Here is a 25,217-nt window from a genome sequence, read left to right as displayed (position 1 = left end):
CATCACTTGTTTTTCCTGGGTTTTGTTCCTCTTCTTGTTGTTTTCCTTTTCACCATTTTTCAAATAATAATAATAATAATAATAATAATAATAATAATAATAATAATAATAATAATAATTATTATAATTTTATTTTATTTCAATTATTAAACTGTTCTTATCTCAACCCATGAGTTTTCTTATTTTACCCTTCCAATTCTTTCCCCCCTCCTACTGGGAGGGGAGGGTGAGTGAGCGGCTGTGTGGTGCTTAGTTGCTGGCTGGGGTTAAACCATGACAGTACCACTTGCAACAGGCAGTTTACATGGTGACCACACTTTTCTGGAGGCCAGGCTGGTTAAACAGCAGAATTGTCTACCCTTCTGTACAGGTTGTCATCAGTGCTAGAAACTGTCCCGCATGTTTAATTTGTGAGTTTTAACCTGACCATCAGGTTCAAAAAGAGAACCGAAAGGCTGTATCCCTGTGCCCTAGACCTTCCAGACCCAGACATGAACAATGAGGAATGGGAACCAGTTCCTGAGGCCCCCTCCTTGCAGATGATGCCATTGCTAGTGGGTGTTGCAGGGAGCTGGTGGAGACCTCTGTTGGCCAATATATATTTCCATTTCCCTCATTGTATGCAGGGAAGGAAAAGGTAAAGTTATTAGTTCATTAGTGGTTGCTGGCTGGTGGTAGTGTTGCTATAGTGCTTCCTTATGCACATGCAAGGATTTGCTCCCATTCTTAAGCCAAACAGCCTAAGGAGATCCACATCCCCATAATCTGATCCAGAGCTACAGAGCCTCTGTCCCAAATGACAACACTGCCTGCTGGGGTGAGCTCTTGCTGCTGGCTGCACAGCAGCAATCCATCTCCAGCTGAAACAAAGGGACGCAAGTGACAAGTGATCAGGACCTGGCCTGGGTCACTGATCAGCAAAGTTCTCGCTGTTTTTTTCCATGAAAAGTCCATTTGGTCAGATGTCTCCATGGCAGCCTTGCAGGAGGGGATGTTCTGAACTGGTGGATGGCAGCCAAAGTGGCTGCTATTGGCTAAGGGGCACTTGGCACAGTACAGCCATCCCTACTGCTGCCTGCATATAATCTCAGGAGAGAGGAAGAGGTGGGGAGAGGAGCCAGCCTCTCCCCATCCAAACTCTTCATTTAGGCTGTGCTAGAAAGAAATTACCCCCCTAAAAACAGCCTCAGTGATTTCAGAGGAAGAGGGCCATTGGAGATTGGGCAGCAAGAGCCCCCAGGATGAGGATAGCCATTCTCCTGAGCCTTCTGTTCCACATGGCAGCTGCTTTTCACCAACTGTGAGTGATGCTGAACTTCTGTTTCAGTCTCTTTCACGAAGGCATCAGTCTAGGTAGATGGATCACGTTCCATGCCATCAGCTCTGGTGCTTCCTTCTCTGTCAGATCATGCCAAAGGGCAGCTTTGGGTTTTAAGGGCATTTACCTTGCCTCCTATGCATTAGATTGATTCCTGTGAGTCAAAAGACAAGCCACCTTTTGGGTGGGCTTCCAAGTCGGACCTTAGGCCCAGGGATGTCTGCTTCTCCAGTTGCCATGCCAGATCAAATTGCCGGTGTCTAGACTGCAATGTTATGAGGTCACTTCTTCTGAAGACTGCAAGGGATGGTTTTGGGGAGTTCAGGAGATGACTGGAGCTAAGGGGTTTGAAAAAGATTATAGGGCTGTACTTAAGCTAATCAAGCAGAAACTATTTCTCAAGTTATCAGTGAAGCAATCACTTCGCTGGGTTCACTGTTGCTTTTGACTACTGACTGCAGCCATGGCACATTGCTGAGGAATTCTGCAGTAGTGGACCGCTGCAGGGAAGCTCTTTTGCATCTCTGAGCCCTCAACTTGATGCCACCTCTGATGTCTTCTTTCCCCTGCCCCAGACATTACCTGGTGGTGATCCCTGCAGATCTACGCTACCCATCCACCCAAATTGCCTGCCTCCATATCACCTGTTATGAAGCAAAGATTCAAGTGAACCTGGTCCTGGAGCGCTCTGCAGGACGTGAGCTCTTAGTGCAAGAAACCATCCAGAAGGAGAAGACTTTCATGTGCACTAAGTTCTGGGTGAGCCACCCTAGGCAAATGCCATCACTGGTTTTCCCTTCAGAAACTGTAAATCCCTTGTGTTACTCCCTAACCAGGGATGACATGGACACAGTCTACTTTGCTTTGGAGTGAGTGTGCTAGGAAGGGGAGTGGATGGTGCCTAGGGATGTGTAGCCCAGCACAGTATCTGTTGGTCAGCACTGAATTCCCCCTCTGAATCTAATTTTTAAATTCAAGTTACAGTTGTTAAAATCTATGACACTTTTGGATACACAAGAACCCACCTGTTTCCTTCTCTTCCATCCCAGACCAAATGAAGCAGCTTTAGCTCTTCTTTGAAGGACTTGTGCAGCTCCACAGCTAAAGCTTGGGGAAATGGTTCATTTGGTTCATTGTTGGTGAGAATTTAGCAAAAATCTAGGATAAGGCAGACTTGCCTAAACAGTATCCCTTCTATTATACAGTATATTCTGTGCTGAGGCTGCTGGGATCAGGAAGACCCTCTGGTTGTCTTTTCTAATCTGGCTTTCTCACTTGTACATGCTGGGTGGTGCTGAGGGCCTAGCATTTGAGGCTGTGCTACAGCTTGTTCTCTCTCTTTTGATTCTCTGCTACCATCCCATGCCTTTCTGGCATCTGCCCATCTTCCTGACCAAGTCTGAAGACTCAGAGGTGTCAGGCACCTGCTTGTCACCAGAGGCAAAATTCCTTCCCCAGTGGGAAAAAGGACAGATTCCATGACATGCAGGGCCTTCTGCTGTCATGTAGGACTGGATGTGATCTGGATCCAGATATTGGAGGGGATGTTGTGGGACAGATGGAGGGGAACTGGTTAGTTCTTCCACTTGACTCTCAGTTCCTGCTCAGGGCCCCCAGCAGATTACCTAGGGGCTGCATGCTCTCCTCTCTCTCTCTGTATAGGTTGCACCTCCAGCTGATGGCACAGAGGAGATTGCCACTGTCACACTGATCATCACAGGCGAAGGGGTCAGTGTTGAGGAGAAGAAAGAGGTCTTGATCCGGAAGGCCAGCAGTGGCACCTTCATCCAAACAGACAAGCCCATCTATCAACCAGGGCAGACAGGTGAGAGCTGCAAATGGGAGCAACCGTGGGCCCTAGGCTTTCTGCTGGTAACACTATATGGATACCATTGTCCATGGTGTCTTACATGTGGGAATGTCCATGCCAGATGTTACCACAAATGTGTATAGAATGGAAACAGGAGCTGGGGAAACGGATAGAACAGGGGTCTGTAGTGAAGGACTGAGATCTTATATTCCCTGATTTCCTTGCCTTCAGTGAAATTTCGCATCGTGACTCTGGATGAGGAATTCATTGCACTCAATGATTCGGTAAGCCAGCCCTGGGGGGCTGTGGAAAAGTCTGTCTTGTTCTATGTCTGGATCCTACTTCCTTTCTACCCTGCTCATCTGCTAAAGCTCCAGCTTTTCCACATTCATCCCTGGGCCAGGCTTGATGAGTGTCCAGAGAATAGTAACTTAGGTAAAAGCTGGTAACTCAGGAAGATTGCAGAGGCATACATATCTCTTGCTTGTCCTGGTGAAATGGTCACGCAAGCACAAGCATGGAACATACTGATCCCTGATGTGATGGTGTCATGTGGGGAGTGAATAGTCTTCAAGTCAGGTTTTCCTGGATGTGTGGTGGGGAGAGGTGCTCTTAATCTGGCTCCTACAAGTTGGAACACAGGAAATTAATCTGATTAGACATGACATTAGGACAAACTTGTTCATTGTGATGAGGATCAGATATTGAAACAGGTGCTCAGAGAAGGCATTGTCATCCTTGGAGATGTTCAAAACTCAGCTGGAGAAGGCTATGGGCAATGTGCTCTAAGAAGACATGCTTCAGCAGGGTGTTGGACTCGATGACCTCTAGAGGTTCCTTCCAAACTATGTGATCCTATACCTCTGTAACCCCCTTAAGACTGCAGCTGAGCCAGAGCTAGGTCTGTGTGCATAGTGAGTTTTCCTGATGGAGGACTCTGCCAGGAAATCATTAGCAAGTTCTGGGTGGCCTCCAGATTGGCTTTTCCTTTCCCTTTTTCCAGACTTTACTGTAATGGACCCCCCCAGTATTTCTTCTTTTTGGTGATGTTTGTTTTAATTTATGTTGTTGTCAGTGCTCTAAATTTCCAAATCACAGTTGCACATCCCTCAGAGAGGGCTCTGCATCTGAAGTACCTTGTGTGTGTTGCTGGCATGGGTTTCTGTCTTCTAATGTTTTTGCCTTTTCCCCCCCCCAGATTTCCCTGTTTCTCCAGGTGAGTGATGCTGAAATCTAGTGTCACAGTAATGTTGATGGCAGCCATTTCACTGGGCTATTCATATTCAGTTCCTGGTAGATTTTACAGACCACTGAGTGGAATAGTAGAACTTCAAGATTTCTTAAAGTAACATACTCCTTACAGCTTCTTTTTTAATGCACTTACTTGAGGTTATGCTCCCAGTTACTTCAGTAAAAATCTGAGTTGTTCTAGACGTGCGAGAGTATAGACAGATCAACTTAGACCTTTATGAAAAAAAGTTAGAACTGCGAAGGATCTTTCCTTGAGTTCAGAATTTAAGTGTAGAAGGAGACTCAGATGTTGGGAGCAGAATCTGAGCATTATATTGTCTTCAAAGTTTCTTGACTAGCCTATACCAGACCTCATTCCTTAGCTATAGAACCTGGTAGTCTGCAGCACTGAAATCCTGAAGCTTGATTTCTATGGGGTGTGGATCAGTGAGATGCTGGATCAACTGTTTCTTCCTTTCTTGTGCATATAGGACCCTAAGAACAACCAGATAGAGCAGTGGCTGAATGTGGTCCCCCAAGATGGCATTGCAGACCTGTCTTTCCAGCTAAGTGATGAGCCTCTGCTGGGGACATATGTCATCAATGTAACCAGTGTGAAAGCATACGGCAGCTTCTCTGTTGAGGAGTATGGTATGAGCATGTGCGGAGTATGTCTGAGCTGCAGAGAGGACCTTACACTCTTGATCCAGGAAGCTGGGTGTTTATTCTATGATAACCATTCTGGGAGCAAATGGGAAAAGCAATAGCATCTGTCATAGAATAGAGTCTGAGCTGAGGCTCAGGAGAGACCACTTTGGGACCTTGAGTCAGGGTGTGGGAGGAATGTTGTGCATGGCCCCAGACCTTTAACACAGCTGATTCCTGCAGATCTCTGCATCAGACAAAACAAGGTCATTTAGGGTGGACTTTTCCACAGAGTATGAAGTCCAGTGCCGTCCCACTTCTCTTTCATCCCCTAATTAATTGTGTTGGGAGGATAGTCTTCTCTTGGTGCAAATAGCTGTCGGAAGTGCAGGGATCTTAAAGGTCTCTTCCCACCTAAACTATTCTGTGATTCTGTGACATGGACGTGTTTGGGTTTTAGTTTGAGAAGGAACAATCAACCAAGGACTACACACAAATCTGTTAAAGAAACAATGAAAATCTTCCCTTTCCCCTTCTCACCACCTTCCTTCTCCATTTCCTGGCTCTTATTCCACCATAGTCAACCTTCATGTTGATTCCCTGGAAAGGCTGTCCCTGGCCAGTGTTACCTACAGTTCTCTGTTTTTTCCTTCCAGTGCTGCCAAAATTTGAAGTGATCTTTGAGGCACCAAATCAGATTTATGCACTAGATAAAACCTTCCCACTCCGGGTATGTGGCAGGTGAGGATTCTGCTTGGAGGGATGGACCTGTGTTAATTTCTGGCCTGATGAACACAAGATGGCTAGGTAACTGTGAGGAGCTCAGGGTAAATTTACTACATTTCAGTTACAGGAGGCCAGAATCTTCCACAGCAGCTGTTTGCACCCTGATGCAACACAAAACATTCCTATAACTATCCTTCTGGTATTCTAATGCCCCTTTTCTAAAAACACTGCGCAAAACACTCCACACACAAAATCTTGGGGAACAACCTACCCTTTGACAAGCAGCTGTTTGTGGGGCAGAACATGGCAGACGTTTGGTGTTCTCCCTGCAGAACAAACGCATGGGAAATGAAGGGAAGCTTTTCCAGATTGTGCTCTAGTGGAAACTAGAGGCAAAAAAGAATTGCCCCAGGTATAGTCCAAGGACAACACTAGGGTTAATAGCCTCAAGTAAAGGCACTTTCTTAATGAAAGGCACTTTCTTAATCACCCATGCTTCTGCTCCTAAGATGATGCATGCCTTCAGCATATCCAGGGGTTACTGTAGGTGATGCTGATGTAAAGTGCAGAGCTCTGTGCTGAGTCAGCACCTACAACACTCTGGTTTCCCAGAATAGATTAGTTTGGCACTAATTATATCACAGAGCCCTTGATCTCCCATCACTGCAGTGCCATAGCCTGACTCTGCTTACTGGGTCAGGGCTCCTGGGCCTGCTGTATGGCTGCCACCTTTGTGCTATATTGTGAATATCCATGAATATCCGGTCTCTGGGGCTAGGCAAAGCAAGCCCTGTGTCCTCTCACTGTGTGTGACTGTCTCTTCCTTTCCCTGCTCCCCGAAACAGATACACCTATGGGAAAGGCATCCAGGGGATGGTTCATGTGAGCCTTTGTCAGAAGATGGCCGGGTTCCTGCCCAGTGGTTCGAAACCTGATCTCTGTCAGGAATTCCACAACCAGGTGAGATGCTTAGCAGGAGCTGAGCCATATTCAGAGACATTTGTGCTTAGCCCCAGGGTAAGGCAAGGCTGCTGGAGGCTTTAGCTGAAATAAGAGTGATGTTACCTGTGTTTTTGGCTGCTTTGCCAGTGGTCTACTGGTGCTGCCTCTTAGTAACTGTGCCTGGTGACTATGACTGGGTGTGCATCGTGTGCCTGCTCCACATCCTGGACTGCTATGTCAACAGGCAAACTCCCTGAGAGCAGGGATTTTGCGCTGCTGTTTCTGCACCATTTGGGTAACTATTAACATAAGTGCCTCACTCAGACTTTGTCTCCTCTCTCTGTACTTTCAGACAGATGAGACAGGTTGCTTCTTCACACATGTGAGTCTGTCCTCCTTCAGTCGAGACTTTCAGTACTATCAGGACAGCATAGTTGCAGAGGCCTCTCTGGTGGAGGATAGCACAGGTAATTCTGGAAACTTTTCTGGTGGCTGGGAAGAGGCATGTGAAGATGCACTAATCTTATGAAGAACACTGGAGACTTTCAGGCTAGCAAGGGCTCTGAGCTTTCTGAGCCTGTTGGGGCCTGCCATCTAACCTCACAGATAAAGACAGAGACACCAGTTCCTGACGGCATGACACACTCACTCTGAGCACCTGCAGTCTCAGGTGGTAAAGCTTAGGGACCTCTCTAAGGGCTAGAAGTAAGTGGGAGGAAGACTAGATACTCACAGCCCAGGGCAGATCATCTCCCTGGTATGAAATGTGTGTGCAGCTGAACATGTGCATCAGTATTACCAGTGGGTCACTCTGCAGGGAAATTGCTGAGGGGTGCTTGGCTTTCTTGCTCCCTCCCTTATGTTTCTGTCTTGCTGCCTTCATTCAGAGATACACGTCAATGCTTCCCACAAATTACTCATCTCCAAGATTGGCGGGATGGCCTTGTTTGATGATGTGAAGGCCTACTACCACACTGGAGAGATATACAGGGGGAAGGTAATTCCCAGTTACAGTCCTTTGGAGGGGAGAATATGAGCAATGCCTTCACAGCAACTGTTACCTAGCGTCTTGTCCTCACCTCCACCCAGGGGCTTGGGAGGGCATGAATGACTCCCAGAGACAAAACTCTTGAGTTGTCAAAAGTGAGAAAAACATTGAAAACTGCCATTTGCCAAATAAGCCTTAAGTAGTAGTAGCTATGGGGATCCATATGTGGGGTGCAAACCCAAACATTTGGAATTTCAGCAGCCGGGGGGCCTTCTGCTGTGAAGGGGTAGAGAGCATGGGGGTGAATGGACATGATAGCGCAAATGAGGTGACCAGTAGCAGTGTTGATAATATTGTTAGTGACAGGAAGGATGACCTTGCTGTCTTTGGAAATGCTGCTCCTGACTTGGAGAAGCAGGAGATTCTGTCCACTGATCTGACTCTTCTGCACTTCTCTTGCTCACCACAATGTTCTCAGATTAAAGTGATTGACTACCAAGGCAAGGCACTGAAGCACAAAAAAGTCCTTCTCGTAGTAAGCTGCGGTAAGCAGCAATTTAAGCAGAAATACATCACTGGGGACTCTGGGACAACTTCATTTAGCCTGAACACAACTGCTTGGAACAGCACCTTGGCCTCCCTGGAGGTAAGTGAGGAAGGGTCTGTCTTGTTGGCAGTAGTATGCATGCATCTCAAAGCTATTTACTGCCCCACAGACATCTCCCATGTTCCTTCCTGAAGGACAGTAATTCAAACCTGAAGCACCTCGGCATGTTCTGGATCTTGGGTCCCTCTGAGAGCTTACTCTCTGGATCCCAGTTGTTTTCCTCTTGAACTCTCCACACAGAGACCTGTGCTATGGTGTTGCTCAGACCCGTTCTGAGCTTCTTACCAAGCTGCAGCTAGGGTGATTTGCAGCTGACGTGGTTAACTAGAGAAATCAACTGTGGGGTTTTTTTTTTGTCTCACCAGGCAAGTGTCCTGCATCAAGATTTGGATAAAGAGCCTGGGGCAGTTGATTTGAGTTATCAGCAAGCCTCTCATTTCATACGTCCATTCTACAGCACCAGCAGGAGTTTTCTCTCTATTGTCCGTCTGCCGAAAACGCTGCCCTGTGGTAAAAAGCAGGCTGTCCAGGTGGACTTCAGAATTTACCAGGAGGACCTGGAACATGGGCCCAAGCGTGTCATTTTCTCCTACTTTGTGAGTTTCTGGGGAAGTGCTAGTGGGTGATGACTAAAGGCACAAGATGAGCATCTCCTACAGATTCAAGCTTGATATTTGATAGATTTGGCTCATCCCAGTACAGTTAGCTCATCCAGCCATCATGGGGCTGGATCCTGGTTTCTATCCTGGGGCTGCAGTAATAGCAAGAAAGGCACAACCTTTCTTTTGGGCTCTGCACAGGTACAGGGCAGGTATCGGCCTTACCTGTCCTCCCCCAAGTCTCTTGATCCCCTGAGCTCTCCCTGCTACCTGAGAGCAAATAAAGCTCATATCCCTCCCGCCATCCCCATTTAATCTCCAATTTCAGTGTTACTCTGATCCGCACAGTGGTCTCAAAGACTACATAACTGGCATTCCTTTCCCTTTCTGTATTCTTCCCTAGGTGACAGGGAAAAGAGGGATAGTCCATGCAGGTCAGAAGACTGTTTGGGTTGGTCTGCCAAGAAGTAAGTATCTAGCAAGCACTCAGTGGTCTGTGCCATCCCATCTGATTTGGATATGTGGCATAAGCCTCTCTGCAATTTAGAGCTGGCTCACCACTTTTCTGTTGCATCAGAGCAGCGTGCCTTTCCAGCTTTCATGTTCCCTTTACCCTCCTGCTTGGTACTGAGAGAACAACACTCAGCATTTCCCAGCCCATAGGCTCATCCTCTGTTTTCTTCATTTTCAAAGAAGTCTCCTTTTGCTGCCCATGCAAGCAGCATGAAACTATAGCCTTCTCTGCTATCAAAACTTTCCTGCTTTAATTTGCAATTGTGTCTAAAAATAATCTTTGAAAAGTTAGGATGCCACAGCTTATCATTTTGATGGGTGTTGACTCACTGTTGTCTACTTCTCCATCTCTTTTTTTTAAAGACTAAATTATAGGTGCTTTGGGACAAAGGTCACCTTTTTGTTGGTGATGGGATGGGAGATGTTTGGTGATGGGAGGCTTTGAAAGATATCTGGGACTCTCACCGTCTGTGGAGCTAAGCTTGAACTCCAAAGAGCTGTTTCATCTCCTTGAGGCAATGAACAGAACCAGGAAGAGTCTTTTGCTGGTCTTGATGCAGATGCAGATCCAGAGACGTGCTGATTGTTTCAGTGGTCTCCAGAAATCTCCTTGGACCTGAAAGGCTTGATGAAAGGAATTAAACAGGCACATGCGGAATGGAAAAAGCTGATCAGAGTCCATTTTCACTACCAAATCTACTTTCTCTTCTTCCCTCTCTCCTCCATCTAGTGCTGAAAGGCTTCTTCTCCATCCCTCTTACCTTCAGCTTGATCTATGGCCCAGCTCCAAGACTTGTTGTTTATGTTATCTTCCCTAATGGAAAAATCATTGCTGATTCTGCCGTCTTCAGTGTCTCCATGTGTTTCAGAAATAAGGTAGGATTTGTGTCTGAGGCCATGACTAAATATGTGAGAGTGTATGTGTCTGCTGCAATGAAAGAAGAGACTGAGGAATACATAATATGTGTAGCTGTGTGTGGCTGACACTGTGTGGGATGCTGTCATGTGAAATGCAGAATGTGAATGGTGAAGTGTGCTGTCATGTATGGAGCAAGTATGTGCTGAGCATTGTGGGCACTGCTGCAACATTTGGGAAAGGCAGAGAATTGCTGTATCTCCATAGGCTTGTATAGCAACTGCAACCCAGCAGGATCACAGCCCAGCACAGGCTATTAGTGTGATTCCCAGGATTGCTCAAAGCTGCTCTGCTGCTGCAGCAGACACTTAGACTTGTTAGTATGTGGTGTTGGGAAGACAGCTGAAAGTGGCCAATGGAAGAAGTGGGTTTTACTGGCCATCCAGAAAGGGCTGAGCGCTTGTGGTCACTGTGACACCCATGTGAATCTGCTTTCTTGGCTGTGTCTTGCACTCCAAAGATGAACTTTGAAGGACTGGCATTACCCCCATTCCACAGCTGTTTATCTGCCATGGACAGTCAGATTCAAGCAAGAACAGGAAGTGCTTCAGGAAACTGACACCAACCCCACAAAGAGCCTGGAGATAAGGAGTAGGCTTATTTTTGAGCAGTGGCTCCAGAAGGAGCAGGAAGACAGCTGTGTGAAGTGTGTGATCATGCCTGGCTGGCTGGTTTGCTGGGTAAAGAGAGCGCTGTGTTCTGACACAGGAATGTCTCCAGTACTGTGAGCTGCACACACTGACGGTTCCCCCTCTGCCATCTTTCCTGGTAGAACCTCAAAGCAATGTTTTTTTTAAATACCTTCTGGGGGCCCTTGGGAGATTCCTTGGGTTTCCACCCCAGGCAAGTCCTTGGAAACTCTTTTCATGTAGGTCCCTTCCCTGCTCAAGGAGTGGTAGGGTGGCCAGCAGCAGCAATGTCCCTCACCTATTGCTTGCGTTCTTCCCATCCAGGTTGAGCTGAGCTTCTCAACGCCGGAGACCCTTCCTGATTCAGAGGTTGGTCTCCACCTGCTGGCAGCTCCTGGGTCCACGTGTGCTGTCTGGGCTGTGGATCAGAGCGTCCTTTTGCTGAAGCCGGGAAAAGAGCTCAGCAGCTCCTTGGTGAGTGAGCCTGCTCCAACTTCTTCCCTTCCCTTGTACTGACATGAAGGGGGAGGGAGACAGACAGACAGGCTATTGCATCTGTGCAGAGCTTATCTCCCAAGGAACTCAAAGCACTGCCCAGAAGGATCAGCAGTGCTCTCAGCATGGCACAGGTAAGGATTAGGGGGCATGCATTAAGAAAGAGGTCGAACATCAAGTGCACCGGTGGTAAATGAGCTTCTCTCTCATGTTCAGTTCAGTGGGTTGTGCTGGCTCTATCAGAGGAGGGCCAGGGAAGAGTGACAGTGAGCCTGGGCTTTCTGGCCTGCATTCATGCACAGTAGCCAGGAGCAATTCAAACAGGCCTTGGATGTATAACAGGAAGTGAATGCCAGGTTTTATTTGTGCTGATTTTTTTTTTTTCTTTTTCTTGCTTTCCCAGATCTATGGGCTGTTCCCATCTGTTTATAACTCCAGGTATCCTCGCCAAGTATCTGAAGATGATCATTCATGCGGGTTCCCAAATTCAGATGAGCCTGATGTGTTTACAGCATTCAGGGTAAAAATGGTTAATTTGGTGGGTTGGGATAATTCATGAATTGAGGGAAGTGTGTCCCCCTGACTTTACCGATATCCGAGGAATGCCATTGCAGACAGTACAGCGAACAGGTCCAGTTTAGGCCCTTGTAACTCACTTGTTATTTGAATAAGTGACTTGAAATTGTTGACCAAGAAGAAACTGTTGTGTGGTTACTGCACTTTGTTTGTGTGATTCAGGATGCCAAGGATGATTTGTTACTTTAATTGGATTTCACATAGTATGTTAATAGCATGAGCAATTGCACTCTGTGTGCTGAGAAGGCATAGTACCTGAATGACCATGTGTTTGAAAAAGAATAAATTTGGCTGACTCAGGCCAGATGAATTAGCTCAGAAGACCTTGTTTGCCTGTTGCTGAGGATCTGAATAATTCCCTCTTAAAATGAAGCAAGAGAATACTTTGCCAAGCCAGAGGACAGCCAAGTCCCCACTGTGTGAGGGGACAAGAAGGCACAGGGTAGAGAGCAGAGAGGAGAGGACAAGCTTCTAGTGCATCAGTTCTTTTTTTTTCCTACAGGAAATGGGGTTGAAAATTATGTCCAACATCAATATCAGGAAACCCAGAGTGTGTCCAACCACTCCATCAACAACTATGCTGCAGGAAACAGCAATGTTTACTTCCAGGCCCAGGTTGATATTTGCCCAGCCCCATAAAGCATATAACAGTAAGCATTTGCTAACTTCGATTGTTTCTTCTTACATGGGATGCTCAGTCTTTCGGGTGAAAGCAATCCTGGGTTTGAGATAAGAGGCAGTACTTGCTGTAATTGGAAATGGAGGAGCAAGAGTGTTCCCTGGCACCTGTTGTGGTAGTGTGAGGCTGCCTGGGGCTCACGGCTTCTTTCTCTGAAATGTTAGTGAGTTGTCTGGATCGTAAGTCTTATCTCTGAAGTGAGGGAATGGTTGCCCTTCCCTCGGTGCCTACAAATGCAAGTAAGGCCCACAGTACCTCTGTTGTTTGAAATGAGGCAAGAGATTCTAAAATTTGGGATAGCACCTTCTGTTCCAGTGCTGTTCCCCCCAAGAGCTGACTGGATGACTTGCAGCCTGAGCTGGGCTGGAGCACCTCTGCTCTAAACCAGGGCCAGAGGACCCTGTGGTGACTGGGTCTTTGTTACTTCCAGCAGAGCATCTGACAATATCTACCTATCAGCCTCCTATGTTTTCACCTGTTTCTTCAGCTGAAGAGAAAGTACACAAGCATTTCCCTGAAACCTGGATATGGGATTTGTATTCTGTGGGGTGAGTAAACTGAGCAGTGGGGGTCTAGTCTGGGTGGCTTAGTGTGACCAGGAATGGCAGCAGATATAACTGGTTTTAGATCATAAGCTGCTGAGGAAGATGTCTAAGGACATATGTCATGGGGCTCATACCTGTCAGGCTGTTTCTCATCAGAGCTGATGTCTGCATCGAATGCATTTTCTGCTACTAGATGATCATACAGAAGTATTGTCCATCCATGGGAGGTGGCTGGCATGGGAAGATAGGAAAGTAGGTGCAGTGCAGCAAAACAGCTTGGTTTACTGTCTGCACTCTGCTTGTGGTAGCCCTGTGGGCTGGCATTTCCCAAACTGTGCTCACAGGATGTATCCTGGGATGCAGGGGAAGCTGATCTCCACAGAAGTCCTTCACAAGACTGGGAGTTGTGTCCTGTGAGAAAGGGCCAGTGAGTACACAGGGTCTGCTGAGGGAGCTTTTGGAGATTTTTCATCTCTGACTTAAAGAATTTTTTGTCTGGTGTCTGGAGACTGGAGTCTGCTCAGGCAAGATGCATCCATATCTGCCCTCTCCCACCTCCAGCCACATCCTTCCAGGCATATCCATCTCTTCACTCCCTAGCAGCAGATATCTCCTATGTGATTTCTCCACCAGCCTGATCTGAGCAACCAAAGGTTTCTATGTTGTATGTGTTGCCTTCCTGTACGTGCCTGGCAAAACTGAATGTCTCTGGTTATTGGAGTCAAGTAATATCGTTAGCTTTAGCTAGGGCTGTTTTTATGTCTGCTGTGGTAGCAGCCACAGAACACTCTGCTGCTCTCAGAATTTGTGATGTGGGCATGAACCAAGTCCCTGCCCTGGCTTCATGTTGGACTTTAAGCTGTCAGTGTCTCACAGGAAGGTGAATGGCTGGATCTGTCTCTTCTGCTAAGTTCTGCTGATGTTGAGCCAGTCTTGTTGCTCTTTTGCTGTCTTGTTCTCCATCCCTAGGCCAAGAAGAGTAAAAATGTTGACATCTGTAAAACATTTTTAGATGTCCAAAGGGCAAGCACTGTCTGAGAAAAGCACTGAGTGTGACTGATGGCATCTTGCAGCCATGTAACCTATTATCAAAATTGTTCTGTTGATATAAGCATCTGAGGCAGGGGTCCCTACTCCTACAAGGACCTACTTGTAACTCTACAAGGGCTGTAAGTTCAGCAGAGGTTAGGGGTTAGACTGAGGTTAGGGGACGGGGTACACTGGAGAGAATGGCACAGACCAAGTCACCTGGTGCTGCGTACAGTGAGATTCAATTAAATGCTTCTGTTGCTGTCTACTTCTCAGTCCCAGTGGGAACACGAATGTCACTGTCACTGTGCCTAACACCATCACTGAATGGAAAGCAGGGATGTTCTGCATAGGACGTAATGGCTTTGGACTGGCTCCAACCTCCAGCCTGCTTGTTTTCAAGCCCTTTCTCATGGAGCTCACCCTGCCATCTTCTGTGATCCAGGGTGAGACCTTCCTCTTGAAGGCCACAGTCTTCAACTACCTGCAGCGATGCATGAAGGTAGGTGAACCCTGGTAGGTTCTGCAAGAAAAGCAAGGTATGGGTAGGTAGGAGATGGCTGAAATCTATGGCATGTGACGTTTATCTTGTTACCACTTGCCATCCCTGCTGCCCCTTCAGATCCAAGTTACCGTGGAGGAGTTCGCACACTTCCAGCTGAAGCCATGCAAAGGCTGTGTCTACAGCAGCTGCTTATGTGCCAATGAATCTAAGACCTTTCAGTGGAGTGTCACAGCTGAGCAACTGGGTGAGAAGAACAGGGAGGTGGGGTGGTGGAATTGGGAAGGGATGGGACCAAGGTGGGGACGTTTTGTAAGAGCTGACATGGAGTGAGGAGTTGTTTGCCCTGTTAACCAGAGAGTACTTGTTTGCATTCATCCTAAGGTCATGATTAGTCACAAGTCTGTGCTAGGAGGTACAGAATCATACAGGGCTCAGATCCAATCTTTTGTTGTCAGCAGGTGAATTCCATTGTATTAATGGGAAGTGCTTCCTCAGAAGATGTTTTATGCACCTAAATGTGTGTTCTTTTCAGGGCCCATGAACATCACCCTCAGCACGGAGGCTGTGGCCACTGAAGAGCTCTGTGGCGAAGAGATGCCATTTGTCCCAAACCAAGGACAGAAAGACACGATCACCAAACTCCTTCTAGTCCGGGTCAGACAAGTTCTTCTGTTACCTAGACCTAAAAGTGGGCTTTGTGCAATTCCCAGATTTTGGGCAGGTTAATTTTGGGAGTTACCCCTTGCTATTAAAGGTGTGTAATTAGAATCTCAGGGCCTGAGCTGAGCCCAACCATGAGGGCCGATGGATGTGGGAGGTAGAGGGGTATCCTCCACTTCATACCATGGAAAACTTTAAATATGTGCACCCCTTTATGTCCTCGCTCCTGAGCTCTTTGCTGAATCTTACAGCATCAGTTTCACAGACATTCAGAAGTTATGATATTGTGAAAATGTGTACTGTTTTCTTATCTGAAATGCAAATGACTGACAATAATTTACATTTTTATGTGATAAAGATATTATTCCAGCTGACTCTCCAGCCTGAACCAGGATTTTGTCCATATCTGTTTCTAATCCACTTGTAATCCTGTTTCCCTCCTGTGTGCTCATTATAATGCTACTTTTATGTGCTCCAACAGCCAGAGGGAGTGTTGGTTGAAAAGGCTCACAGCTCCATCCTGTGTCCGGAAAAAGGTAGAGAGATTGTTTTCTTCTTTCACCCTCTTCATCCCCCCCTTCTTGTCTAACCACCTTCTGGGTCTTTCCACTTGTTGAAATATTTTCTCTGTCAACATGACCAAGCTACAGAAGCATACTCTAATTGTGGTGCCTGCTAGAACTTCCCCTGGGTAAGGATGTAGGGAGGTCCAATCTTTTAGCATCAATATCCCTGATACTAATGTGATAGCTTGAGGCCTTTTTCACTTGTGGTAATAAAACCAACCTACTGAACATGGTGAAGCTGGAGGACATGACTTGGGATTGCTGCTCCTATCTTGAATTTTATGGTGTATGACGGGGCCATCAGTAGATTCTGAGAACACAAGGCACATTGAGAAGACATACCTGCAACTGATACCTGAAATGAGATGGAGTAACTCATGTAAAGAAAAGCAGGAACGTGGCTTTGACCACAGAGGGTTTCCAGGAGAAGAACCTCTCAACCTCTTTAGAAGGAAGGCTGTTAGGATAGCGCAGTCACAATTAGGTTGATGGAGGGGGTTGAGGGTGGAATGGGACAGGGTTGTTGAGGTGATCTGCAACCTCTGTGACAGGAAAATGGGATCTTAGCACAGAACAGTCTCTTAAGTCTCTGGGGATTTTGAAGGCTGTTTTCATCAGAATCTATTTCTTTTTTTCCTCCCCACACACCTTACCCTGCTGGTGTCAGGGAATCCAGCACAGGATTCTGTGTCCCTGGTGTTGCCTCTAAATGTGGTTGAAGGTTCAGTCAGAGCCACCGTCTTAGTCACTGGTAAGGAATTCAGTTGTAACACCTTTCCAAATCCCATATCTCTGAGTTTAGACCTAGGAAAGCCCAAACCCAGAACTCCCCACACCATTTCTGAGGTTTCTGAGGGTCCACTGCCTTGTTCTTCCCATGTGTATGGCTGTGTTTCCTGGTTCCAGATAGCCTAAAACAGTCAGCAAGGGAGAGGGTGTTCTGTTTATGGGCTTTCCCCACCAGGATGGGAATGTATACAGCCCATATGGACGGCACAGTGGAACCGATAAGCTGGCTGGGCAGAGGTGCCCCCATGTTGCTGTGCTGGGGCTATCTTGCCTGGTGCACTGCTGGGAATGGGTCACAGGTAGGAGGAGGTGAATCCCCAAACTTTCTGCCCAGGAGGTGGTCAGGGTGCCTATGCTCTGTTCCAGGTGACCTCATGGGGACAGCACTGCAGAACCTGGACCATCTGGTGCAGATGCCCCACGGCTGTGGGGAGCAGAACATGGTGCTGTTTGCCCCCATTGTCTATGTGCTGCAGTACCTGGAGAAGACGAGGCAGCTGACCCCCGAGATCAAGGAGAGGGCAACAGGATTCCTGCGCAATGGCAAGTAGAACAGACCCACCTTGCTCCTCTGCCTTCCCCTGTGTCCAACATACCAGTGGTTGCCTACTCCCCTTCCCCCAGAGCACTCAACCACTTATAATGTTAACACCACCCCATTCCCTGCCCAGTGATCTCATTGCAAATACCATTCTGAGCGCTAATGTCCTATCCTGCTTCCCAGGGTACCAGATACAGCTGCAGTATCAACACCCTGATGGTTCCTACAGTGAATTTGGTACCAAGGATGAGTATGGTAATACTTGGTAAGCCCTGGGCTCTCTCCCTGCTGTCTACCTGCTGTATGACAGTCTGGAGGTGGGCAGCTTTCTGCTTCCAACATTGAATCCTTTCCCTATTGGACCGAAAGTGTTCCAGATGCTTTGTGGGCTAGGGCATCCCAGGGGTATGCAGCTGTCCTTGGACCAGCAAGTAAGGAATAGCAGAACAATAGGTAAGGAGAGACCCACCAGTTTCAAACTCCCACTTTTTTTTTCCTTTTTCCTCAACTTCTGCTTAGATACTTTTTTTACACTCATTCTTTCCTCTCTCTTATTCCCTCCATCTCTTTCTGCTTCTCTCTTCCCTCTCTCATGCCTTTTTTTCTGTTTTCTCCCCAACTAGGCTGACTGCATTTGTGGTTAAATGCTTTGTCCAAGCCAAGCCATACATTTTCCTGGACAACAGGACCATCCAAGGTGCTCTCACCTGGCTGGAGTTCCACCAGCTTCCCAGTGGTTGCTTCAGAAATGTGGGCCAACTTTTCCACACAGCCATGAAGGTAGGAGCCAGAGCACCTTGAAGGACAACTCAAAGCAGTTCTTGTCACGTGTACTGGTAGTTGTTTAGTTCACTTTCCTGTATTGTTCCACTTTCTTGTGTGGGAGCAAGCCAGGAATAGGTGGGACCTTTACCGAAAAGCTTCGGGTCTTTGTGTATTAACTTTCCCAGCTTTTTGGATGTTTATGCTTTTTGTAGGGAGGTGTGGATGGGGAAGTCCCCTTGGCTGCCTACATCACTGCTGCATACTTAGAGGCAGGCGAGACACCAGAGGTAAATATTGGGATTCTTCGCCATACTCTTGCCTTAAGATCTGAATCCTGAAGAGCTTAGTGGTGTCACTGAGGCAGGCAACAGAGCATCTTGGAGAGGCTTGTGGACAAAGTAATAGGGTGGGGGAGGAAGAACTTACCACTTCTCAAGAAAAAGCCTCAACTGTCCCTTGAGGAGGACATCGCTGGCAGGGGAGAAGGTGAGGTTAGACTACAGGGAGCCACTGGAGTTTATGGCTAGATACTATGCCCATTTCCCAGGCTTTGGCTGTTCATTCCTGCTCCCCCTGACCCATCCTCCCACCCCCTTGCTGCCCTTTGTACTATACACAGCAGAGTGCTAGTGGTGAGTTGTTAGGGAGAAGGGGTTGGTGTGGCTGCTCCCACAGTCAAGCAAATAGCCATAATGACATTTTTAATGTGTTTTAGCTTCCCAGAAAGTGGAAGTCTGGGAAAGAAGTGCTAGAGGTAGATATATGTTGTGAAGTAGGGCAGTTAGAATTGTACACCTAAGTAATAACAAGAGGGAATTCTTACAAGGGCTAAAGATCATAACTAATTACTCTGTGGTACTGGCAGTTAAAACTTGATAGAGAAATGCTATTGCCTTAGACTTTGAGAAGGAAAACTCTCTAGAAATAAGAACAGTAAGTGAAAGAGCAGTGTTTCTCATTGCAACTGAAAGCAATGGACTTAGGGAAAAGAGGAAGACAGATGGGAATTAACCTTCTTTCTGGCAACAGGTGTCCTTCAGGTCATGTTTGTCACCGTAAGGACAATTAAATGTTAGAAAGATTGCCTAGAGATTTATTTGTCTCCATCACTGAAGGTTCTCAAGACCTGACTGGATAAAACCCTGAGCAAACTGGTCTGATCTCATAGCTAACTCTGTTTTGAACAGGAGGTTGGATTAGAGACCTTCTGAGGTCCCTCCCAATCTGAATTATTTTATCATTTGGTAATTCTATGAACTGTCTGAGTTTTGGCTGGCTTTTGTGGAGGAGGCTTTTCATGAAACTGGATGACAAATATTTGACATGTACCGTGCTCTGCAACAGAATGAAAAAAAAAAAAGGACAAGGACCTTTGTCCTGGTAGAAAATTAACGAGTTTGTTGTAGGTCTTAAGAATCAGTTTTGTCATTTGGGAAGGAAAGCAAAGGGTTACTGAGAAGAGACCAGACTTCTCCAAATCCACGAGTAAAATCCTGAAAGGGGGACAAACAGGACCTCAAAGCAATTTACATGATGAGCTAGTGGAAGCCTCTCTGTCCTGAATGAATCCACAGAGGCTTAGTGCTCTGATAGCGGTGACAGAAAATCTAGGCTACCACAGGGTAGGAGACCTCATGGAATTCCTCATACTCCAGAGAAGATGACAACAGTATTACTAGCTCAGAAAGGATTGTCCATGGAGAGAGGAATGCTTTGTTGCAGAAGCAGATTTGTTGATCTGAAAGTAACCAGACAGTTATTCAATTTGACATACATGCATAAACCATTGTTTTTTTTAAAAAAATGGCCGCAACAATGAAAGACAGTCAAAAGTATCAACAAATAAGTAAAAATACAAGTCTCAGTAGTTATCCTAACCCCAGTGAAGGAATTTGCTGAGTAGGTCTGTAGGTAGGTGAAGTGGGAAACAGAAAGCTTGCCATAGCACCCAGAAAAAGAGTTGTCCTTGAGTGGGTTATAAATGCTTTTACAAAGAATACACAATCACCAGAGGTCAGAATTCTGAGAAGGAGTTTGAGGATATCCTGCAAGGGCTAATGCACTCAGGACGTTCAGAACAGATCCTGCTTTCCCTTACAAGCATACCTAAAAGGCTCATGAAAGTCGTTAGGGGTTAAAATGCAGGGAAAAGGTTGGAGATACTTTATGCTGTCCTGAATGAACAGATATTAAAGCATGGTTTGTATGACAAGAAATTTAGGCAGATACAAACTGCCCTCTACCCCCACCTGTGTTGGAAATTGATCTCTTGGAACAAAAGAGATTGTTTATGTTGACTGCAGAAACAAATGGCATGTTGTAGAGGAGCAGTTTCTTAGCTGGCACATGACTGCTCCCAGGGAAGCAAAATGCTTCTGTACAGTATGCACGTAGGACTGCTGTTGTCAACACCATGATGAGCACTGTAAGTGTGAAAACACTTCCAGTAGAGTGGTACTCTTAGTTCTTGTGTTAGTTTCACCAGAAGACACCAGAGCCAGATGAGTTATAATACATATCAGACTGTTCCTAGACAAGATATTAAGATGTATGATAACAGTCAGCGCTTCACAAGGTGGTACATCAAGTGTTTTTGCTTGAGGTTTGGTAGTTGTACAAACACTAGTGCTGTTACCTCTATTTTAACTGTCTGGGAAAGTGAGACATTTAGGAGGGAAAAGGAATAATAAAGGAGCCTCTGAGCAAGGCTTACAAATGTGATGTAATTCCTACTTAGGTCTGTTCAGTTACAGAATATGAAGGTTACTGTGCTACTTGCAGTTATTATATTTAAGGACAAATAGAAAAGTAGGACTTTTGAAATGATGGGATTTTAGCTTACCACTTCTGCTGGGCTTTAACAAGAGAGAGCAACCAAAAAGCGTCGGTTGGATCCTGGGAACTTTTGGTACCCCATGAGTAGATGTTATGAGCATTTCTGAGAATTGGTGGTTGCATCCAGCAGTAGTACTCCACCATCTAGAGAGCACAAAGATGACACAGACGTTACCTTTTCTCTTTCCTAGAAGGGAAAGAGGTGAGGAGCATGTCACATGTCAGAATAAACCTTAAATGTAGCCCTTGTGTGATCCTTACTGTACTTAACCAAGAGGCCAATGGAAGAGGTGAAACCATGAAGTGCTGTAGATGCACACATATGGGACAGGCAACCACTGCAAGACTTTGGCTCATGTTTGGAATAGCATGGCTGAATGGTGGAATACAATGCTGTTGAGACCAGTGGGTTTGCTGCCTCCTGCCAACAGCAGTACTGATGTTCCAGGAGAAACTGGAAGTCCCAGTGACCTTCTAAGGCACTGTAGACATGAACTGAACACACTAATCTTGGTCAGCAGGCTGGGTGTAAGCATTTGCAATTGTGCGTTGTTGCTCGTTTTGTGTTTGGACTGGGAAAGTAAGATGTGGTGGTGTTATTCCAGAAGTAAGGCATTCATTTCACTGACAGCACTGCTGAAACCTGTGACCAGCTCAGGGGGGGTCTGTCAAGCACCTTGCACCAAGGGCTGGAGACACTGTTTACTGGTGTTGCACTGATACAAGGAGAAGAGTGCAGGCTCGAGCACAGAGACACCTGGGGGAATGTATGGGGTGCTTTCTTGTGCTGGCATATGCTAATGCATCCTTCTGCTTGTGTACCTCAGTGTTTGCCTGCCTCACATGTGTTTGTGTGTGACCAAGACTCATGTAACCCTTCTCTGTAGAGTACAGTGGTGCGCAAGGCTCTGGGCTGCATCGCTCCTTCCCTTCCCAAAGCTGCCAGCACTTACACCCAAGCCCTGCTGGCCTACACCTTCGCCCTGGCTAAGGACTCTCAACGCACACAAGAGCTACTTGATATGCTTGATCGAAAGGCAATCAGAGCAGGTATGGGAACCTCAGTGCCAGGTGAACATCAAAGAAGTGACCTTTCTGAGCCCTTGGTTACATGCAACCTGGAAGGACCATAGCCTTACCCTTTAGGTTCTTCACCAAAGAGAGTTTTTAGACAGCCAGTCTACAAACTCAAGATATGTGCTGGCAATACTGTGGTGTGGGTGCTGATCTCCTTCAAACCTCTCATCCTTTTCTGGTACGCAAAGTAGAGGTTGGGCTCTGAGAGAAGTGGGCTTTCTTATGCAGGATGGCAAAGTGCCAGAGAGGGAAGCAAGCTGCGCCACTTCTTGTTAGTCCCTGACCCCCAGGACTGGCCTAGTGGGTAGATAGCTAGTATCAGGTACTTAGTGGACATGGCAGACAGGACAACGGAGAAGCTGGATGTCTGGGAGGTACTGTGTATGCAGATTATTGGCATATTGGTTTTTGTATATTACCTTGGTGTGTAATATCGAGTGTTGGGTATTGCAAAATATATGGGCTTGCAGTTCACCCAGTGATGTGATGATGCAGTCAAGAGGTATTTACTCAATGGTCTTTGCAGACACAAGCCCCTGTGCCTCCTAGGCTTCAGGATTTCTTTCCTGACATCCCTCAATGTCATCTACTCCCTTCCTTTCCCAGGTGGGCAGATCCACTGGAGTCAGACCTCATCCAAGCCCAGACCCAGCAGCAGCCCTTGGTCACAGCCACTATCTGTGGATGTGGAGTTGACAGCCTATGTCCTCCTGGCCCTGCTCTCCAAGCCAAATGTCACAGAATCTGATCTCACCACAGCCTCTGGCATTGTGACCTGGCTCACCAGGCAGCAGAATCCCTATGGAGGGTTTGCCTCAACACAGGTAACTCATGGCTGGGGAAGGGGATGTTGCTTGAGAAAGAACCTCTGCACAATCTATGCAAGTGTGAACACTTTGAGGAGAGAAGCCCTTGTATATGGATGTTCTTGGGACAGCAAGTTCAAGTGTCTTTGGGTCTCAGAGCTGCAAATATAATTGTTTCTTCCTTTTCAGGACACAGTAGTTGCCTTGCAGGCCTTGGCTAAGTATGCAGCGCTGACGTACAGCACGAAAGGGGTTGCAGAAGTGAGGGTGAGGTCCCAGAGAGGCTTTGGGAGAAAGTTCCAAGTCTCCTACCAGAACCGGCTACTGGTGCAGGAGGCAGCACTGACAGAAGTCCCAGGAAAGTTCTCGGTGCAGGCCCATGGCAGCTGTTGTGTCTTTACCCGGGTAGGTTCCCACAGACACTGCTGTGACAACCCTCTGCTCATCATCTTACCAAAACCAAAAGTCTCTGTTGCAGCTCTGTGCAAGGAAATGTGCATTAATAGGGCTTTAATCCCAGCCTGTTGCCAATGCAATAAACCTGTGTGCTGTAGGAGACTCAGAGACAGAATGTGTCCAAACGTGAGGACAGTGATGCTTCCATGGCTCTCACAGTATTGGAGGATGGAAGTGTTGTATAGTGGTCCCACTGCGGTGTGCCTGACACAGTCTCAAGGGGAAGGGTGAGGAGAAGGAGCCCCAGCTGGAAGGATCATGGAAGATTCCAATCTGAGCAACCTTTATTTTGGGTACTGGGATGAGTGTGCTCATTGTGTATGGTTTATCCAGTCACTCTCTGGGATCCATATCTTGAGGATTAGAGTAGTCAGGTATGATAGATGATATTGAACTAATTATCCATGTTGTCTTCTGTCTTTTTGTCTCTCCCTGCAGATGGTGCTGAGGTACAACACGCCCTCCCCACAGGTCTCCACATCCTTTGCCTTGCGAGTGAAAACCGAGCCAGTCAATTGCACCGAGGATGATACACACTCTATTACTGTCTATGTCAATGTCAGGTGACTCTAAAGACACAGCTCCACCTGGGAAAGAAAGCCAGGCATGGCTGGAGAGCTGAGGGGTGCTTCTTGCTGCAATGGAGGCACCAGGTAGTTTCAGCAGAGGGTCCAGAAGGAAGATGGAGAAGGAAAGATACAAGTGTCTCCAGGGAAGGGGGAATGTTTCTGAGGGCTTTGGTTCTTGCTAGGGAGAGGAGTGCAACTAATGACCTCAGACTGGGGATGCTCAGAGCAGTGCAGCCATCATCTGCCCCCTGTGAGAGGGAGCAGTGACTGCCTTGGTCCTGATCTTGGCTTAGCTGCCTGGCCCAGTGTCCTGCACACAGGGTGTGGTGGTGGAGGGGAAGGGGAAGCTGGGAGAGACTCTCTTTTTGATCTTCTCCCCCAGGTACACTGGGAAGAGATCCACGTCCAACATGGTGATCGTGGAGGTGTCCCTACTGTCTGGATTCATCCTGGCTCCAGGATCCGGGATGTCTGTAAGAAGCCTGGAATCAGGATGGTGATGTGGTGTCAAGTGGGACTATCCATGCCCAAGGAGAGGGGGACGTTGCATAGGAAGGTGGTGCCTGTCTCTCTCTTGAGCAATCTCACCATCCCTTCCCCTCTGTCACACAACAAACACATACTGTCGGCTCTCTGTGCCTTGAGGATGGTGATCCTTCTGACCCAATTTGCTCAGCATATCCTTGACAGCTAAGTAGCCTAGGTTCCTGTCCTTGGGTTTTGCCCTGAGTGGCCGTGAAGGGCTAAGATCCCAAAATAAGTTTGGAAGTGAGTGAATGAGAACCTGCCCATTCAAGCTTAGATAAACCTTGCTGGAACGTCTCATATTGCTTTTCAAAAGACCCAGCTAAATTGCTTCCTCTGCTCTCCTGTCCTAGCTGCAGCATTGGCACCCTGTGAGAAGAACTGAGAAAACACAAGGAGGTGTTGCCATCTACTTGGACAAGGTATGTGTGTGCTACTAGAGAAGCTGCAGGAGTGGAGGACAGTGGCAGAGTTGTGTGGGGAATCCAGGGCTGGGCTAGCAGAGCAGGATATTCAAGATTCATCTTGAAGTCCTGCCTTTGACTCCACAGAGTTGTTATTGCCTATCAGTAGGATCTAATTTAGGTGAGGAATAAAAAGAACAGCTTGTAGGTGAACTGCCATTTGCTCTTCTTCCCTAGCTGAGCCATAAGTCTGAGACATACGTCCTGCATCTGGAGCGGGAGATTGGGGTGACCAACCTGAAGCCAGGCCATGTCAGAGTCTATGACTACTACCATCCAGGTCAGTGTGGAACCACGGGTGCCAGGGCTGTCTGGGTGTCTGCACTTAGCTCTGTGCAAAGATAACCTAGGTCTCTCCTGTCCTGTTGCAGAGGAGCAGGCCCTGGCTGATTATAATGTCTTCTGCATCTGA

General features: G+C 47.0%; 1 protein-coding gene across 1 annotated transcript; it reads left to right on the top strand.

Moving 5' to 3' along the window:
* The first annotated feature begins 1,241 nt into the window (after window positions 1-1,241).
* LOC104032928 (alpha-2-macroglobulin-like protein 1) lies at window positions 1,242-25,217 on the top strand. Its single transcript, XM_075727846.1, has 35 exons — window positions 1,242-1,300; window positions 1,894-2,077; window positions 2,981-3,143; window positions 3,360-3,412; window positions 4,327-4,344; window positions 4,850-5,009; window positions 5,660-5,744; window positions 6,575-6,689; window positions 7,024-7,138; window positions 7,559-7,668; window positions 8,138-8,305; window positions 8,632-8,862; window positions 9,269-9,332; window positions 10,109-10,254; window positions 11,248-11,397; window positions 11,822-11,938; window positions 12,497-12,644; window positions 13,104-13,221; window positions 14,524-14,749; window positions 14,870-14,996; window positions 15,285-15,406; window positions 15,894-15,948; window positions 16,646-16,729; window positions 17,134-17,310; window positions 17,492-17,573; window positions 17,932-18,088; window positions 18,286-18,360; window positions 21,796-21,958; window positions 22,592-22,809; window positions 22,981-23,196; window positions 23,686-23,810; window positions 24,199-24,289; window positions 24,695-24,763; window positions 24,983-25,085; window positions 25,156-25,217. The coding sequence occupies exons 1-35, from the start codon at window positions 1,242-1,244 to the stop codon at window positions 25,215-25,217; spliced, it is 4,356 nt and encodes a 1,451-aa protein (XP_075583961.1).

The sequence above is a fragment of the Pelecanus crispus genome, chromosome 1 (genome assembly GCF_030463565.1).
Source record: "Pelecanus crispus isolate bPelCri1 chromosome 1, bPelCri1.pri, whole genome shotgun sequence".
In the NCBI taxonomy this organism is placed as follows: Eukaryota; Metazoa; Chordata; class Aves; order Pelecaniformes; family Pelecanidae; genus Pelecanus; species Pelecanus crispus.
The sequence above is the reverse complement of the archived record's forward strand: the minus strand, read 5'-3'. Positions and strand labels throughout refer to the sequence as shown.